This window comes from Doryrhamphus excisus, linkage group LG16 (assembly GCF_037039965.1).
Source record: "Doryrhamphus excisus strain RoL-2023G ecotype Guam linkage group LG16, RoL_Dexc_Guam_v1.1, whole genome shotgun sequence".
Taxonomy (NCBI): domain Eukaryota; kingdom Metazoa; phylum Chordata; class Actinopteri; order Syngnathiformes; family Syngnathidae; genus Doryrhamphus; species Doryrhamphus excisus.
The window spans coordinates 6,429,077-6,447,905 of NC_136372.1; the positions used below are offsets into that span (position 1 = coordinate 6,429,077).

Here is an 18,829-nt window from a genome sequence, read left to right on the forward strand (position 1 = left end):
TCCATTCTTTAATGCGATGCTTTGACTCACTGAAAAGGTCAAAGGGCACAAACTGTTGCAGAATGATGACAGGTCAGAGTGTGGGAGTTAGCTTGCTGTTTTGGTATGAAAGAAAACAAAAGATCACCGTATTAATACACATTCAACAGCCAAGTCAAGACATCCAAAAAAAACAAAAAAAGTCATTCAGCCTTTACATTTCAATTAATTAACTGGAGCCTGCATTGAAATGAATCACATTCTTTTTTGTGTGTTTTTTTAAAGAAAAAAATGGGAGCGTCACATCAAAAAAAAAACACTCGGACACAAAGTCTAGCACCTCGGGCCTCATGTAGAGAGGGAGGGGGTGTAAGAGTGTGTGTGTGTGGGGGGGGGGGTGGGGGCGTCAGGCGCAAGCGTACGACCTTCAAGAAAAAAAAAAATACAGAATTTGAGTCCACAAACCAGCATTGAGATCAGCATTGGTCTGTGATTGTCTTGCAACCAAAATACAAATAAATAAGATTTCTCAACTCGACACTCCTCTAAATTCCATTAGAGGGCGCACAGATACTTGTGGGTGGGGGGGATTAGATTTGCATGGCAGGCTGGACTGTTCTCTCGTGTGCTATTACATGACCCATGGGCTGCAGGTTGCACGCCAATGACGCAGTATATACAAAACTTTGTGATGAAGTTTGCAAACTGGGTAGAATTAACTTTATTTCTAAACTCACAGCGATGCCAAAATAGATGGAGACTGGTGCATCTCAATACATTAGAATATTTATTTACGTATTTCAGTAGCTCAATCAGACTACACATAAAATGTGATAAATCAAAAATGTATTCATTCATTCATTCATTTTCTACCGCTTTTTCTCACAAGGGTCGTGGGGGTGCTGGAGCCTATCCCAGCTGTCTTTGGGCGACAGGCGGGGTACACCCTGGACTGGTGGCCAGCCAATCACAGGGCACATATAGACAAACAACCATTCACACTCACATTCATACCTATGGACAATTTGGAGTCGCCAATTAACCTAGCATGTTTTTGGAATGTGGGAGGAAACCGGAGTACCCGGAGAAAACCCATGCTTGCACGGGGGAAAACATGCAAACTCCACACAGAGATGGCAGAGGGTGGAATTGAACCCTGGTCTGCTAGCTGTGAGGCCTGCGCGCTAACCACTCGACCGCCATGCTGCAAAAATGTATTTCTTAATTTAATAATTTTGATGATTATAGCATAGAGGTAATAAAGACCCCAAATTCGGTATCTAATATTTAAATAAATTGTGAAAACTACTGATTGGCGCGCTAATCTGCTAATTAACTGCAAAACCCTTAGTTTGAATTGAACTCATGAAATCAAATAGCTTTTTCTATATTGCAAATTTGTTGAGATGCACCCTTGTATGTAAAGATTAAGAAGTGTGACTATGCACCTTTTTAAACCAACTCTAAATAACACAAACAGGACAAAATGATTACCAGTTAGTTGAAGGAGGGACGTGAGAGGCAACCACCCCGCCCCCCCCCCCCCCCCCCAAAATAGCAAATATGATAAATCTTTCTCACATGTAGTGACTAAAGCTCAACGCCGGTTGGCACGGCGATAGGCACAATCTGTTGGACTCGGTATTGCTTGGGATGGGAGCGGCGGTGAGAGGGCATTAACAAGACACTACAATCAAAAAAAGGGTACCTTAACAACATGGCTGCCTCGACGCCGTGCGACGACCGCCGAGATACGAGTTTAGCTGAAGGACCTTTGACTCGGTTGGCGAGTGGGGATGAAGAGGTGAACAGGTAACAGCTGAGAAAAAAAAAAAAAACAGGAGAAGGCAACGCTGCTGGTTCTGCTGGATCTTTCCTCATTGCTTGGCCGTGCCTCCCCGTCAAGAGGCGGGGATGTTGCGGCGAGTGGGGTAGGGGGAGGGATGTAACACAAATATAAGCAGTCCAATCAACACCCTCCCCCCCAAAAACACTCCCTCCCCCAATCTAAATCTGCGGATGGAACCTAGAACTCGGCGAACTCCTTGGTGCACTTCTCAGCGATGGACACTCGGATCTCCTCCTCGTCGTAGTCATCAAAGTTGCTGGTGTCGCCGGGGCCTCTGCACTTGGGGATGAAGGGGGCTTCAACCTGGAACGTATAGTTGCCACATTCCCAGTGACCGGATAGTAAAAGGAGGGAGGGGTGGCGGTGTGTTCTTCAAAAAGGGGCGCCACACTCACCTTCCTCTGATAGATGGCGATCCAGTCGGTGGTGGTGAACCACCTGTGGCCCTTGATGTCGTTGACGCCGTTCCTGAGGTTGCCGAAGCGCTTGGTGAGGTCCACCTGAAGCAGGTTTCTCAACAAGTCCTTCAGGTCCGCGCTGAAGTGGGAAGGAAAGCGGACCTGCAAAAAAAATCAGTGGATAAATGAAATACTCAGGGACAAAACGGCAAGGAGCTTCCTTCAACACTCTTAAGGGTGCCCTTGTCACCTGACGTTTCATGAGTGTCAGGACCCCCTCTCTCCTGGCCCCCGCTGGCCTGCGCTCACACACGCTCACTTTTATTCTGCTATTTTAACTGCAATTTCTCAGACTCTTGGACTATTTCCAGTCTTATTGATTTTGTACAAGCTTGCTGCTGTCATTAATTACTTGCAAGAGTGACGATGACATTCATTAAATGACATACTCTATTCTGCTCTTCTAACTGCAATTTCTCGGACTCCTTCTGATTATTTTCTACAATGTTTGTTGGTGTTCTTACTTGCAAGAGCGGGGATCACTGACATGAATGCAATTTCAATGAATATGTGAACTCTTTCCAGTCTTTTGAGTCATTCTAATGATTTATTTTGTGCAAGGTTGCCACCGTCATTAATTACCTGCCAGAGTGGGAATGGTATTCATTAAATGACACATTCTATTATAGCAATATCTTAGTGGACTGTTTTCAGTCATTCGGATTATTTGGCTTGCAAGAAGGGTGATTTAATGACACTGTAGTCTAATGTGTGGTATTTTCCATAAATTGTGTCATAGTATTTTATTTCTAGTATAAATTGCATCCAGGGGTGCACGGTGGACGAGTGGTTAGCGTGCAGGCATCACAGCTAGGAGATCCGAGTTCAATTCCACCCTCGGCCATCTCTGTGTGGAGTTTGCATGTTCTCCCCATGCATGTGTGGGTTTTCTCCGGGTACTCCGGTTTCCTCCCACATTCCAAAAACATGCTAGGTTAATTGGTGACTCCAAATTGTCCATAGGTATGAATGTGAGTGTGAATGGTTGTTTGTCTATATGTGCCCTGTGATTGGCTGGCGACCAGTCCAGGGTGTACCCTGCCGCTTGCCTGAAGACAGCTGGGATAGGCTTAAGCACCCCCTGCGAAGAATCTGTTTTGAGCAATCCAATATGTTGCATGCGTGCATGGTTATTTGCTTTTGTTTACCACATAAAGAGTGACAGGAGACGTGGCGTTAAATAAAATATAGGTGTCAATAGGATTAGTTGCGTTAATTCTTCCAGTTAACCGTGATAACTGCCATCCTGGCTGAAATGGCCCAATATGAGCACAGCACATACATTATCCACCATGAACCTTTTGGCCTTGGTGGAGGTCTCCGCTCTACTGCACTTCAGCTGTTCATATTTAGTTATTTAATGCAAATCAAGGTAAAAAAAACCCAAAGAAATAATGAGTTAACGTAGATCAACTCACCTTTCCTGATACAATCTTCTCATAAATTTGGATGGGCTGGTCTGCAAAGAAGGGGGGATACCCGGCAGCCATCTCGTATATGAGCACCCCCAGAGCCCACCAGTCTACAGCTTTATTGTAGCCCTGGAAACATATTCCACAATGGCTAGTAAGGTAAAGTTTAAATAGTTCTGACATTAAAAAAAACAAACAAACACTCACTTTACTTAGGATGATCTCTGGTGCCAGGTACTCAGGGGTTCCGCAGAGCGTCCAGGTTCGACCTTTCACTCTTTTCGCAAAGCCAAAATCTGTAACCTGCAGGAGAGTGCACACACCTCAGAACACTGCAATATCTCACTTTTCAAAACTAAAAAAAAAAAATGGTGTCAAACATGTGAGCCATGCCTGAATGTAACCCTGCTGGTCGATGAGCAGGTTCTCTGGCTTCAGATCTCTGTAGATGAGGTCCAGTGAGTGAAGATACTCAAAGGTCAGTACAATCTGTGCTGCGTAGAAGCGGGCGTGTGGTTCGCTGCAAGAAAACATAGGGATATGTAATATCGCAATATTCATACAAGCATTTAGGACAGAAGATGATGGGGGGAAAAATACAATACCTGAATCTACCGATTCTCCTCAAATGTGAGAACATTTCACCTCCGGGAACGTACTCCATTATCATATAGAGATTACTGTTGTCCTGGAGGGAGAACAGAAAAATCTCATTTAAATGAAGAGATGAGCAGGCTGTGAGGAAAGTACTATTCTCAATCCATACCTTAAAAGAATGCTCCAGTCGCACAAGGAAAGGAAAGTTAACTGCCTGCAGGATACGTTTCTCATTCAGCGTGTGCTCGATCTGCTTCAGCTTCACCACCTGCAACACACCAAGAAAAACACTCAGAAAACTCAAAAAGTAACGCAGAAATAGGCTAGGATTCAGACAAGCTTACCTTTTGTTTGTCAAGTATTTTCATAGCAAAGTGCAGGCCTGATTCTTTGTGCTTAACCAGCATGACTCTGCCAAAGGAACCGGTGCCTAAAGTCTTTATACGCTCAAAGTGGTCCAAAGCTGCAGTTTGCTGTGGAGAATGAAGGGAGATGATTATTACAATCGCCAGCAGATGGCGCCTTGTTTCTCTAATAAACAGTTCAGGTGTGGGGACTATTCCCAGAGTCTGACATCAATAGTAACAACCGTGTTACCTGTGCTGGATTCTCCCATTTCTTTAGAAAATCTTCTTTGGCTTTGGCAAGAAACTCCTTCACTGTGGAACAAAAGCAGACAAAAGAATTGAATATTAGGCTCAGCAATTATGTTTCCCATGGGCTATGTATGTACAGCATATCCATCGACATCTACACAGGAGTCTGAAGTGATGGCTAACAGCTACATGCAGCCTAAAAACAAAACATAAAAGATAACAATTTCAGGAAAATGGAAAAAGGAAGTCGCACAAAACTTCCCTAACAGTTGGAATAGTTTCTATCAATGTGAAACCAGTTGGTGGGTAACCATGGACTCAAAGCTTCAGACTACGTGTTAAAAATAAATACATTCGCTAAATGTACTGCAAAAAAGGTCAGTAAGAATAATTCATAATGCCGCCTACAGAGAACATACTAACTCCTTATTTCTAAAATCACAAATACTCAAACTTGCTGATATAGTTCATCTTCAAACAGCTAAAATAATGCATAAGGCTAAAAATAACCAATTACCTAAAAATTTCATCCAATACTTCTCTACAAGAGAGGAGAAATATGATCTCAGGGAAGAACTACATTTGAAACACTTATGTATATGCTACGACTACGTTAAAAAGCCATAGCATTTCAGCATGTGGAATCAAACTATGGAATGGATTGAGTAAGACCCTCAAACAATGCACAACCATGAGCCAATTCAAGAAACAATACAAGCAGTTGATGTTTGCTAAATACAAGGATGAAGAGTCTTGAACCAGTCATGATGTGCTATACATATCACTATATTGACACTTACTATGGTACCCATTATGTCATTGGATGGTCATATCACCTCGTACTTCGGTACGGGACAAAAAAAAAAACAACCAAAAAAAAAAACAATATTAGGAAAGCAGGAAGTGAACAAATGTAACAGTTACTGATTGTAAAAGTACCAGATGGGGGGGGTAGGATTTAATAAGCTTTGCTTCTTCCTACTCCTTTTGGACATGTGGAACTGTGAACTGATTATGTGATGCATTCAATTGTAATCTGATGCATGTTGAAATGAAATAAAACTATTACCATTACCATAAATGAAGACATCAAATGGTGTACCTGATCGTTTTTTGTGGACTAACAAACGCACCAGTGCAAAGCATGGAGAGCAGTTGTTCTGCAAAATGGCCTTTATATAGTGTATTGGCATTTATGGATGCTGCTAATGAATGACAAGGCATTGCCTGGCGGGAGGCACGCCTGTGGACATACAGTATTCAGACCTGTCATATGCAGAAGTTCATTTCTTTCCTGCCCTTATCTTTATGGGGTTAATCACAGTGCTCTGTGGGAACATGGAGATAACCAGTCCTTCCTCATTCCGCCTTCACATCTTGCTCACTGCGGAGGACGCATGACTCTTTATAGGCGTAGTGGTGGCAGACGTTACATTTTGGTATTGTGCGCCACTATTATAGGTTGCAGGGGAAAGAGGGTGTTCTTACAGCATGTTGTGTAGTATACAAACAGTGGAAAAACTAAAGCGCATTGAGCCTGTCAGGATCATGTGGCATGTCGGAATAATCAATGTGAAACAACAGCCTGCAGCAAAGTGCACACACGGGCAGTCAGATGTAAGAATTCCAACATGTAGCAACACTTTTGACAACAAATGGCGACCATATCTATTGTAAATTGTTACGTGAGATACGTGTAAATAATAATGTCATACAAGTGAGTGGAACAGTTGCAACAAAACTGTGAGCACAATGCAAGCTGACTAATGGAAGCTTCATGGTGGAAGGAGTTACTTCAAGCTGGGGTTCTGCAGGGCGCTCTCTGGATGTGCTCTTCGTAATCTTCTCTATAACTACCAAGCAGACGCCCTAACTTCTTACCATCTGGGATGACTATGGGAACCTCGACTGCTTCCGCCGAGCGCGAGCCAGATGATTCGGCGGAGCGGGAGGATGACTCCCTCTTCCCTGCGTGCTTCCTGGAGCTCTTCCTGTCACACATTAGCCCGGCAGAGTCTCCCCCTCTTTGCCTTCGTCGGACTCACAGACTCATGGCCTTCTACTCTCGCCTCCCTCTAATCAGTCCTCATTCATGCACATGAGAGCAGTCGTTCGTCCTCGTCACGGTGGTGTCTTCGTTCTTACTCAGGAACTGTTGCTTTGGAAGATAGCATCCAGTGTGCAGCACTCTTGCTGGCTTGGTTTGTACCAATATTTATTCTGTACACACAGTTCTCTCTGCTGTCCTCGCTCATATCGCCAACACACACACACACACGGATACATATTGATGTAAACATAAATCGACAAGATGGGAGGGGCCTAAACACGAGTACTTATTAATTTATCCAACCCAAAGAAGAATCTCAGAGTAAAACTGGGCTGTGGCAACAAACTTGAGTTAAACTTGAGTTAGATGGCATGTTTGAAAATTAAAAAGTTTTAAATCAGGAAGTCACCCACGTGCACCAGAGAGTCTGTGCAGTTTCAATGCTCAATTGATCCTCCAAAAAAAAGAAAAATCAATCCTCCATCACTCTCCAGGCCCTCTATGGCCTACTCTGATGCAGGAAAAAGAGGGTTACATTCGGGCGAGCTGACTGACATTTACGAGGGGAGCACACAGAATTCTGACCTTGGTCTACCAGAAGATCGTTAAGATGCTGTATTGTTTTTCATTAATTTTTTGAACTTAGTAGGTTGGACGCAAAAAATTATTAAGTGACTGTATTCACTCCTGACCATGCCGCGTCCTGGCACCATTCGGCTGTAGCGTTTTTGTATCCTTGTTAATACAAACTGCACCTGTTGTCATCCTCCTCATCCTAGTCCTTGAACCGAAGATTAATTCAGCTGGTTATCTTCCTATTCTTCTTTTGTTGTTGATTGTTGGATGGCAAGCAGCTCACACAGTGAGCTATATTGCTAGTGACTATTGACCACAAGATTATTGACCACCATTTCCACAGAAAATGGAACAAAGGAGATTGATTGACAATAGTCTACAGCCAATCAGGGTGCAGAACATAATGGCCGAGTAATACATACAATAATTAATGTACACTGTACCTAGAAAATAATAATAATAATAATAATAATACAGTGCTTCACTCATTCTCCATTAGGTTACAACCTTAATCCAAAATGAGGGATATCCTGATCAACATTTTTGGCCTCAGATCCGATAAATTATTAAACTGAAAGTGTTTTTAGCAAGTACAAAAGTAAAAAAAAATCGATGTATCACACTATCATGTTATTCAATCGTACGATGGATTATCACTACACCATGTGGATGTTATTTTTTCTACTATTATCATTAAAATACGTGTAGAGCTGCTATAATCGTCTCCTACCCACCGTTGCTAATCAATTAGTTGCCATTTTATGTCATATAGGAGGAGCTCCCCGGATAGTGAAAGAGAAATATGTGCTAGCATACAAGAGATCAAAAGTGTAGATTGGTTTTGGCTTATGTAGGTTGGATGTAAGGAGTGTATCACAAAAATAGGACAAACATGCAAAGCCACCTCTCTTTCGTCGCTATGCTCACAGAGATAAATGTGCCTGTTAAGAGAAATGTTTTTTTTTTAATTCAAATGCAAAATACTGTGTTATTCAATAAAGAGACATGTTTACTTTACACTGTTTATCGTCATCAGTGTGCTCGTGCTTCTCAACCTTATCCAGGTCATTCTCTTGTCTCTTTCTGGTGATTAGATCATTACTACTATACTACTAAATACTTATTTTTGGTGTGCTTGGGAGACATGAGGTGCTGTGTTTTCTGAATGGGTGGAAAATAGTAAAAACAGTCTTGTTTTTGCAACCTTGCCATGGTTAAAATATGTTGCAAAAAATCCACCCAATTTCTACACCGCTTGTCCTAATTAGGGGTCACGGGTAAGCTGGAGCCTACCCTAGCTGAGGGCTGCAAAATATAAACTAATTATTTTTTGCTGTTGTTACACCCTATTATCATATTGAGATATAATTGTTATTGTGAGCAATGTTTGGCCAATCTTATTGTGCGGTACCCTGAGTTTCCCAGCTTTGTAAGCATAAAAAAAACTTTTGCGTGTTGTCAATATGGGGTGTCATGTGATGAATTTTGAGGGGGAAATAATGGCCTCAACAATCATTTTCTGTCAGAAACAAAAGGTGCGGCTGCCCTTTTTTCCCCCAGTTGAGAAAACTTGTCTATGTCAGTCGTCTGTGTTAATTCTGTTTAAAACAGAAATACTGCCACTCTGTGCCTGTGGCATTGTCATTGATGTTAGTGTATGCTGGCTCCGTGAGCTCACATAGCTGGCTAACTGCAGCTAGGGTAGTAGCTATTGTAGCTAGTAGCCCCGCCTCCACAAAGAGGCTGAATGAATGAGAACCCACTCTCACAGAGAGAGAAGAGCAAACACACAAACCCGCATACATACATGCATACCAATTTATCGAGAATGTCATAATTATATATAGTTATAATTATTTATCCATTATTGTGACAGGCCTAGCCCCACCAGTTAAAATTGTATGTAATTTATGCATAAACAGCCATTCAATATCCCTTGAGATATTAAGTTAAGGTTAAAAACAAATGAGGCAAATAAATCCTGGTTCTGCAGCAAAGTCTAACGGGTTTGGAGGAAAACAAGCTTCCCCTTATCTTGTGACCACTGGCCTTGATTTCACAGGTCAGGTCAGGCTAGCAAGCTTATCTGGGGAGGCCCCATTTCCACAATAAAAGCGGAATGGCAGCAATCAGACTTATACAACAAAGCGCATTGAAAAGTGGAGACGGGAAGCGATCAGCATTAGAAACACAAACACGGCCCTCTTACAGAGAAGTGGGCAGGACATGTTTGGGATATTTATAGTTTGCAGAGGGTTACGCTTTTCACAGGGGTGCCTCTTCATGACATACATGATGTAATCCACACACAGGAGTGGAAAATACAAGCCTCCTTTGTGGATGGTGTGACGGGGGTGGGGGAGAGCGATCATTCTTAGCAGAACAATTACACAAGTAAAAAAGTTAGCAGGCTGACAGTAGTGAATAAATAACAACCATTCTTTACAAAGTGTGAGCTTACGTAACAGACAACTGACCGGCTGCACTTTGTGTGTGTGTGCATGTGTAAAAACAAACAAAAGCATGGCTGCGGGACATCACTACTCCAGTACAGCAAAAGAAAAAGGGGAAAACAAACAAATAGGCCTCTCATGATAATTTTTTGCTAGTCTATAATTGTACTATTAATTATCGTCCGATATTGACTCAAAGATCATTTTGCATGCCATCATTGATTTATGTAATTTGACCCAAGATGGTACTCAAATGTAGTGTACCTCTCACACACAGCAATACAATAGGTGGATAAAAAAAACAAAATACATTACCAACGTATAATGCAGAATATTAAACAAATACTATGTGAGCTCTAACAATGTGCTTTCCAGTCTTGTTTTACAACAACTGTACAGCAAAGCACTCTGGGAAACAGGGAGTATAGTCCCAGCGACACTACATTATAAAGAAGAAAAAAATTAAATGCATGACTTGCATGAGTTTAAATGGCAGTCATACCACCCTGTGCTCAAATACAACACTGCGAATCATTCGATAAATCAATATATCCATTACAAATAAATAACAGCAACATTATGACACTGCGCTGACGATTTAGCGCGATGCAAAGCTCCACCCACTGTGTCCAATCAGCTCTATGCAGTATCATCCTCTCGCTCCTCCTACTGAAGCATGTGAAAAAAACACATGGCACAAGGCCAGGCCAGGCCAGCTGATATGCAGTGTGTCCGCATGGGAAATCCAACATTTTAAAAGGCCAAAAAAAAAAAAAAGACCCAGAGGATACAGAGTGCAGAACCTCAATTGCTCCTTAACTTCCTGCAACATATCAGCTTCTTCCTGTGGGCTTCTGCAGCCAGGGAACATTTGTCTCCACAAACAGCAATAATTGGAAAACACAGCTGCAAAAGAATTAACTAAAAAAATTCATAGAAGTCATATTCTAATGAGAAGAGAATAAACACTCAATATTATGAGGGAAAATAATATCAGTTTGGTAGCGTTAGAGCTGATATTAAAGAAACAATTTTACTTTTATCAAGCAACAAACAAAACAAAGTTGTGATTGGGGAAAGTTTGAATGGGAATAAAGTCAAAATATTGCATTAAATAATATGATGACGATTAAGAAGAAGGTTAAAATATTTGGAAAATAAAAAAAAGCAAAAAAAAAACGTTTAACAGACTTTTTTTCTTTACATTATGCATTTTCCTCAATTTTTGCTGTGTTTGTTTTGGTTTAAATTTATTTCTACAATGTGCTGTGGAGGGGCGACAAGGCCGACCGCCTGTGGTTAGCGCACAGACCTCACAGCTAGGATACGAGGGTTCAATTCTCCGGTTTCCTCCCACATTCCAAAAACATGCTGCACTCCAAATTGTCCATAGGTATTAATGTGAGTGTGAATGGTTGTTTGTCTATATGTGCCCAGTGATTGGCTGGCGACCAGTCCAGGGTGTACCCCGCCTCTCGCCCAAAGACAGCTGGGATAGGCTCCAGCACCCCCGCGACCCTTGTGAGGAAAAAGCAGTAGAAAATGATTTGTGGGACAATTAGTCCCCTGGCTGCACATGACACGCCCCTGCCATGTTATATTTCCAATTTCCTTTTGGACCAATTAGGTATCTATAACCTTACCTAACGTGCTAAAATAAAAAGGTACATATTGTGTAATAATTTAACTTCCCCAAACTTCACAAAACCAAACAACTAACTATTACTATTCTTGTAATGTTACAAACTTTGGCTGTGGCTGTCTCTTCGGGGTGTCCCTCACCTGACCTCAAGCCAAATGATGCCAATTTGCATTGAAAGTCAGAGAAAGCATCAGAAAAGTTAAGCAGGCACTGGTGGTGACTGTCCTGGTTCTGTGGAGGGCAGCGGGCCATTAAAAGGATGATTTGAATGTTGGCGCAGGACTGCAGAGCTGGCCGTTCTTCACACCTCCTCTCTAGCAGCAACAAGGAGCTGATGCTCATTTCACAGATAGCTGCTCAGACTGAACACACACAAGCGCTACTCGAAGTGTGTGAAAACAATTGGAGGTTGGATGGGGGTGGGGGGGGGGTACAGCTCCAAACGATAGCAGGATCACTTACTAGGGTGACAATACTTGGCAACAACCAGCAAAGGAGGCAAATAATTCTGGTGTAACGAGTCGTTTGCTCCATAAAGACAGCACAGAATAATTCTGGAACAGGATGTAAAAATCATCTGCTCTGTTGCGGTTATAACACATAATACAGAATAAAGACAGAATGGGATTGTTGCAACACAGAACAAAACAATGCTTCTTTATAAAACAACACAAATCTGAACACTCGTGAGATTATATAATATAAAGGAGATTCATTTTAGGAAATAAAAAGCCTTTATAGTCACAAAATCTCCATCTTCATTCAGTCATCAAGCATGAAAACAGGAAATTATTAAATTGCACAAAAGTGTGATGATAACGGCAGCACGGCGGTTAAGTGGTTAGCACGCAGACCTCACAGCTATCAATTCCACCCTCGGCCATCTCTGTGTGGAGTTTGCATGTTCTCCCCGTGCATGTGTGGGTTTTCTCCGGGTACTCCGTTTTCCTCCCACATTCCAAAAACATGCTAGGTTAATTGGCGACTCTAAATTGTCCATAGGTATGAATGTGAGTGTGAATGGTTGTTTGTCTATATGTGCCCTGTGATTGGCTGGCGACCAGTCCAGGGTGTACCCCGCCTCTCGCCCGAAGACAGCTGGGATAGGCTCCAACAACCCCCGCAACCCCCGTGAGGAAAAGCGGTAGAAAATGAATGAATTAATGAATGTGATGATGACCACAGAACTGGAAACTATTACTAGAACATAGCTGTAATGTCGTGTCTGGTGTATATGCGCATGCTCGTCCTGGCTGCTCAGTACAATATTAAGATATGCCTTAAGATATGCCTTTATTCGTCCCTCAGTGGGGAAATTTGAATTTGAAATATGGCTACAATAATAACAAATAAGATTTTGCTATGTAGTGTTAAGTTATTTTACTTTTTATTTTAGCAGGTCAGGTAAAGTTATAGATACTTAATTGGTCCAAAAGAAAATTAGAAATATAACATGGCAGCGGTGTGTCATGTGCAGCCAGGGGACTAATTGTCCCACAGCACATTGTAGAAATAAATTTAAACCAAAACGACCCCCAGCAAAAATTGAGGAAAAAGGCATAATGTAAAGAGAAAAGGTCCATTAAATGCTTTTTTTCTCTTTTTAAAGAGAAATTAAAATTTAATTTAAAAATGTAATTTAATTTTTTTTATTAAATTAAAATTTAATTTAAAAATCTAATTTTAAAATGTTTAAATTAAATTAAAATTGTATTAAAAAATTTAATTTAAGAGAATATTTTCTTCTTAATCTTCATAATAGTATTTATTGTAATATTTTGACTTTATTCCCATAACATTCAAACTTTTCCCCAATTACAACTTTGTTTTCTTTTTCCACTTGCATGCCTGTTAAGTATGTTAAAGGGTTTGGAACAGCTTATTCTTATGCCGTCTTTGCGACTTGACAAAGTGGAGGTGAACCGGCATTCTGAAACAAAAGACATGAAAGCATATTTGATCACCTATTACCCCCCCCACCAAAAAAAAACCCAAATTGATGACACAATCACTATCGAGCAGAGCCTGTGTACTGTGTATCCTGTGTACATAGAAGCTCCCTTGTTGTGAAGGGCTTCTCTCATCACATGATGTTCAAGAGACTGCTCAGGTCCCAAGTTTGTGCCTCCAGAGGATCAACGTGCATGCATCATATGACAACCAGACACTATCAAGTTCCGAAGCAGTACTAAAGGATTTTTTTGTGGATTTTGATTGTACATAAGAAGTGGGTTTTAATATTAGCCTGCACGTAAGCTTTCATAGCAATGAGGAGGATGAATCTAATGAAGGCCACAGGGAGAGCTCAACAACAACAACAAAAAAAAAGCTTGCAGTGGGTGCTGCCTCCCTGGACGCACCCCCCGGGCACTTTAATCATAAGCTTTGCCACAAAATGATGAATAAAATGCACTTTTTGTTCCAATGGGAGTCACGATGTAGCTGGTGTGCAAACATTTACAGGCATCGTTAACGGTGGGTTGCATAATATATAACAGTTGTCGTTTTGCAGACAGGGAATCACGGAATCAAAATAATAAATATACTCACCACTCTCCATCTCATTGCCTTTCTTTGCGGTGGGCGTGTTGCCCATGATGGCAGCCCAGTCAAGAGTCCTGTAGTTGGGACCGACTTGTTTTTTGTTTTGTTTTTTTTTTACTCCCGTAGAAGTGGTTGATTGCGATTGATTTCCTCCTTATCGGTGGTCTTCTAGCTTGTCTTTATCATTCTTTGAGAAGGATGTCGAATTATATTCCCCTGCTGTCGGTCCGTTTTGGGGAACTCCAAAAGCCTCAAGTCGGAGGCTACAGATGGCTAAACCAGAAGGCTAACTATGCTATGCTAGTGGGTGTTAGCTCGGTAGCCTGTCAAACACCAGTTCACCCACAGGAAATCCAGGAAATCGCTCTATTTTACAATATCTGCAAATGAAGGTTACATATATCCAAAGCCAGTCCAGGAAACGGAAAAACTGCTGTCAATGCTCTTCTTTTCAATATGTGTAACCGAGTTAGCTGCTAGCTGTTAGCGTCCCTCGCAGTCGTTGCTCAGTGGCCTTAACAAACAAGGCGCTGAATGTAAAGCAGGCCGCCTTTTTCTGTGAAAATATGGCTAATAAATATGTTGTCCAGATGATTCCTTTTTCTATATCATCCACAATCACTCCGAAGCCAGGCCAAGCACGACGGTTCCACCTAGACCGATGTCTAACAGCCAGCACCTAAAATCAACAGAGCCCTTCCATTAATCTTCACACCGTGAGGGAAACTCAAGTCGTCCATCCAGCTAACACCGCCCATCTAAGACTCCGATTGGATAAGTGGACAGACATTGACGTGACAGGTAACTCCGCAGGAGATGATTGGACACAGCTTGACATATGGCTTTCCTGCCGCGATTTGGTTGGACAGACGTCGCGTATGGTCCCACCTTATTGACTTCCTCGTAGCCAATAGACGCCGCAACTGTAACGGTAGCTGCTGTTTGTCCACCTTTTTTTGTTTTAACTTAGCAGCTGTTTGAATAAATGCTTTAAAAAGTCTTAAACATTTGACAAATAAAATAATATCATCTTACATTGCTCACCTAATCACCATTATTGTGTTTTATTAAGCAATTTGTGTAGTCAAAACAACACTATAGCCCGACCCGTCTGTGACTGGGCGTGACGTTGACAGGCTATTTATAGCAAAATGTGAAAATATATGGGATTATTCATAGGGAGTATTGTTTTGGAGTTGTTTTACACTATACAGTTAAAATTAACAACTAGAGGTAAAATCACTTAGAAAAACACATTACTCATAATGCTCGGAACAATCACACATACTAATGCATACAAACACAGCGTTTTTATTTGGAACACAATACCAACAATTACCTCACCCTTCAGTGTGAATATATAAATGTAAGTGCAAACTGAAGAGAAATAAAATGTTAGATGATCAAACTCTTGTCATTTATTTATTGCTGAAATCTGACACTGTCACTAATCCGCTCTGCATCAACCTCTTCCATGAGTAAAAACTACTTGAATATTGCTTCATCTGAAGCTTTCATCGTTAAAGAGCTTTTGAAGGAAAGTAAGAGCAGTTGTAAGGCAAATAAGTATGTACAATATCAGAATGGGGCGGTCTAGTGGTTAGCGCGCAGACCTCACAGCTAGGAGACCAGGGTTCAATTCCCACCCTCGGCCATCTCTGTGTGGAGTTTGCATGTTCTCCCCATGTGTGGGTTTTCTCCGGGTACTCCGGTTTCTTCCCACATTCCAAAAAAAACATGCTAGGTTAATTGGCCACTCCAAATTGTCCATAGGTATGAATGTGAGTGTGAATGGTTGTTTGTCTATCGCCAGCCCTGTGATTGGCTGTCCAGGGTGTACCCCGCCTCTCGCTCGCTGGGATAGGCTCCAGCACCCCCCACAACCCTCGTGAGGAAAAAGCGGTAGAAAATGAATGAATGAATATCAGAATGTCCCCCATTCTTAATAAAAAAAAACCTAACAAAAACAAACAAGGGACGTCTCTATAAGCAGTCCATGGAATTGTCCGGTAGTATTCCCAAGGGTGCAGATTTGCCCGGAAGACAGGATGGAGGCAGCATGGAGTTGGATGACGGATCCACATTTTCAGAATCTTCCATTCGCTCCGCGCAGCCTTCCCAGTTGATGTGGAATCTGGTGACGCGAGGGTTCGATGCTAGAATGTTTCGCTGAAGCTGGGCAGAGACGATGTACACAACATTAATGTCTATATTTGATTTAATTCTCTCCTGTCACCTACTTTCATTGGCTATTTATGATAGGATGGATTCAAGAATATAATACAGTCAAATAGTTTGTATGCCCCATTTCTCATATGATTCAGTTTTTGTTTTATTGGGCCAAGATTTAGCTTTGGTTTTCATACAATACTGCACGTAACAAACAAGTCCATTTGCAGTGTACTGTACCATTCACAAAATTGAGAGCCCAAACACAGCACCCTACCCATTGGTGACTCACTGTATTTTTTCTTCTTCTTCTTCTTCTTCTTTTTTTTTTAATTGAATAACAAGCAATGGGGCCAGATAAAGTTGCCAGCAATTTGATTAAAAAATGGCAAAAATTTTCAGAAAGATGTACAAGTCTGCATCAACAATGAGTTACATCCTTTATAATTATTTCACGTTGTTTTCTGCATGTAAAAATATTTTTTTTGTTAATACAACAACACTCCGTTGTATTTATCACCCAGAAAGAAACAAGAAAACTATTATACTACTATATAAAAATGTATAAAAGCGAGGGCTGTCAAAGTTAATGTCTTAATAAAGCATTAATGGAGGTTACCTTTAACAGCCTTTATTACCTTTATTACCGTTACCTTTATTTATTTTGACTTGTGATTAACAAATGCATGACTTGTTTGACTCTCGGCACACACTGTAGTTTGAGGAAGTGGCAATGACTGTGGCACCAAAAGCGGGGACAAATATTGAGCAGAAAAGGAATATTTGGGTCCAAGCTGCAAGTTCACAGCAGGCATACCCAAGGACAGCTATTGGGGGCTTATGTCAATATGAGCATGGCTGAAGTGCTGCCAGCAGCATTTGCATTAAATTAGGATTGTAATCATTAATATACTCCATCAATGTATCGTTATATTACCCATGATTTAACTACATTGATCTGTGTTCGGCAAGTTGCCATATATTTTTATGGTAATTAATTAATTGATTGAATTAATACTCCAAAATAAAGCACTGGATTTAAGCATGCCTTATATGGATGCATGTTTTTTGTCTCACATAAGAAAGAGAGCGAGTATTACAAGCAAGCAACTGGTTAATTGTAAGCTGCATTGATGTGCTATACTGCTTGTCAAAAGACTGTATAGTCGATAGTGACGATACCTGAAACAGTAGATACCGATATATACAGTAGTTTGTGTATTGATATCAAATTGGTATTGGAAGTATTGATTCTTGTGACAACCCTACTAGCAACCCAAATACAAATGTGATGATGCAAGGCGTTAAAATTGGCGCAGAAGTCGACTTATCGAGCGTCTAACCTGAGTGTAGTCCGGCTTGATGGGCGGATTCTCCCGAAGTTCTGGGTCTGTGTACTCGTTGTTCACATAGTAACCGATGCGAATGAACTCCTGGCCACGGTACGTGCAGGTGATGAGCACCACAGTGACACCTACGGCATCGCTTTCAGGGATCAACCCAGTGTTTGGTGCATCAGCCTGTTGATTTAAAAATAACATTTCAACAACACTGTGACAGTAATATTAAAGTAACTTCTTACCTGAAAAACAAACATATGTCGCCCAGCAGGTACCGGTCCAACTAAGACGGAGTCCAGGACTTGATCATACTCTTCGCTTTCTGCTGAGCCCACATAGATGATCTTCCACTCCAAGTCTGAAAACACATGAAGTGATGTCATATTACTTATGCGTTTAAGAGATTAGTCACCACAAAAAATAAGAACTATTCAGCTAAAGTCCCACATCCATGTTTATAGAAGTACTGTACACCTAATAGAAGTCTTAATAGTTTGTTTTGGCACTCTTCGACACCGATTGTTAATAAATAAAGCTATCTAGCCAAAAGTTAACGTTAGCAGTAAGTCATTTAGTGACAACAGAACACGTTTGTCGTCACACTCACCTTCGGGCAGGTCTTCCATGCACTCAAACGTTATTTCAAACTGGAAGGGGTTCCCAAACGGGCTCGGGTTGTCCAAGACGGCCACATTTAACACTTGCACCTTCGCCATTGTTGTCGATGACGGGCTGCTTGCTGCAAGCTAGCAAAATGCTAACTACAAATCAGGCGGTTCAAAGCCCTTTTCCCCGGCAAAGCTTTAGATTAAGACAAACTCACTTTCGCTTTCTCCCTTACCTCACAAAATGTTTTTTTCACAGTTACTTCAACGACACAATGTACTCAACTCAGTCACACAACCCCCCAAAAAAGAAGTACTCTAAGAAGTAAAACAAAACTGTTTTGAGTATTGTACTCCCGCCGGTTTGACAACCTACCCAGAATTCCATGCGCCTAATGACGGGCAAAGGTAAGCTTCCGGTTGCTTGAATTGGAGAGACGCCCTCTTGTGGATTATTGTGTGTCATACATTTACCATGAGATAAAATTATACAACGAATTAAAAAAAAAAAGAATCCCCAAATACATTAGATTATGTATCTTAGATACTAAAAGTTGTC

At 41.3% G+C, this 18,829-nt stretch overlaps 2 protein-coding genes across 3 annotated transcripts; both read right to left on the reverse strand.

Annotated features, from left to right (window-relative positions):
- Positions 1 to 139: 139 nt before the first annotated feature.
- prkacaa (protein kinase, cAMP-dependent, catalytic, alpha, genome duplicate a) lies at positions 140 to 14,899 on the reverse strand. 2 transcript variants are annotated; one of them, XM_058048388.2, is made up of 10 exons: positions 14,163 to 14,899; positions 4,893 to 4,954; positions 4,640 to 4,768; positions 4,465 to 4,563; positions 4,304 to 4,386; positions 4,092 to 4,218; positions 3,906 to 4,001; positions 3,705 to 3,827; positions 2,224 to 2,388; positions 140 to 2,131 (listed from the first exon to the last, which is right to left on the reverse strand). In XM_058048388.2, exons 1-10 carry the CDS (start codon positions 14,206 to 14,208, stop codon positions 2,006 to 2,008), a joined length of 1,056 nt encoding a protein of 351 aa, XP_057904371.2. In that variant the 5' UTR covers positions 14,209 to 14,899; the 3' UTR covers positions 140 to 2,005. The 2 variants fall into 2 exon arrangements, with proteins under 2 accessions (XP_057904371.2, XP_057904370.2); XM_058048387.2 differs by lacking the exon at positions 14,163 to 14,899 and adding an exon at positions 6,773 to 7,318.
- Positions 14,900 to 15,559: 660 nt separating this feature from the next.
- asf1ba (anti-silencing function 1Ba histone chaperone) lies at positions 15,560 to 18,640 on the reverse strand. The gene is made up of 5 exons (XM_058049378.2): positions 18,273 to 18,640; positions 17,908 to 18,023; positions 17,669 to 17,845; positions 16,077 to 16,331; positions 15,560 to 15,730 (listed from the first exon to the last, which is right to left on the reverse strand). The coding sequence occupies exons 1-4, from the start codon at positions 18,379 to 18,381 to the stop codon at positions 16,140 to 16,142; spliced, it is 594 nt and encodes a 197-aa protein (XP_057905361.1). The 5' UTR covers positions 18,382 to 18,640; the 3' UTR covers positions 15,560 to 15,730; positions 16,077 to 16,139.
- Positions 18,641 to 18,829: the final 189 nt, after the last annotated feature.

Coding starts and splice junctions, on each gene's coding strand:
- asf1ba (XM_058049378.2), bottom strand. CDS start 18,381: ATGGCGAAGGTGCAAGTGTTAAATGTGGCCGTCTTGGACAACCCGAGC. Junction 18,024..18,272: donor CATGGAAGACCTGCCCGAAG/GTGAGTGTGACG, acceptor ATGTGTTTTCAG/ACTTGGAGTGGAAGATCATC. Junction 17,846..17,907: donor GACATATGTTTGTTTTTCAG/GTAAGAAGTTAC, acceptor TTAAATCAACAG/GCTGATGCACCAAACACTGG.
- prkacaa (XM_058048387.2), bottom strand. CDS start 6,893: ATGTGTGACAGGAAGAGCTCCAGGAAGCACGCAGGGAAGAGGGAGTCA. Junction 4,564..4,639: donor AAATACTTGACAAACAAAAG/GTAAGCTTGTCT, acceptor GGTGTGTTGCAG/GTGGTGAAGCTGAAGCAGAT. Junction 2,132..2,223: donor TCGCCATCTATCAGAGGAAG/GTGAGTGTGGCG, acceptor TATACGTTCCAG/GTTGAAGCCCCCTTCATCCC.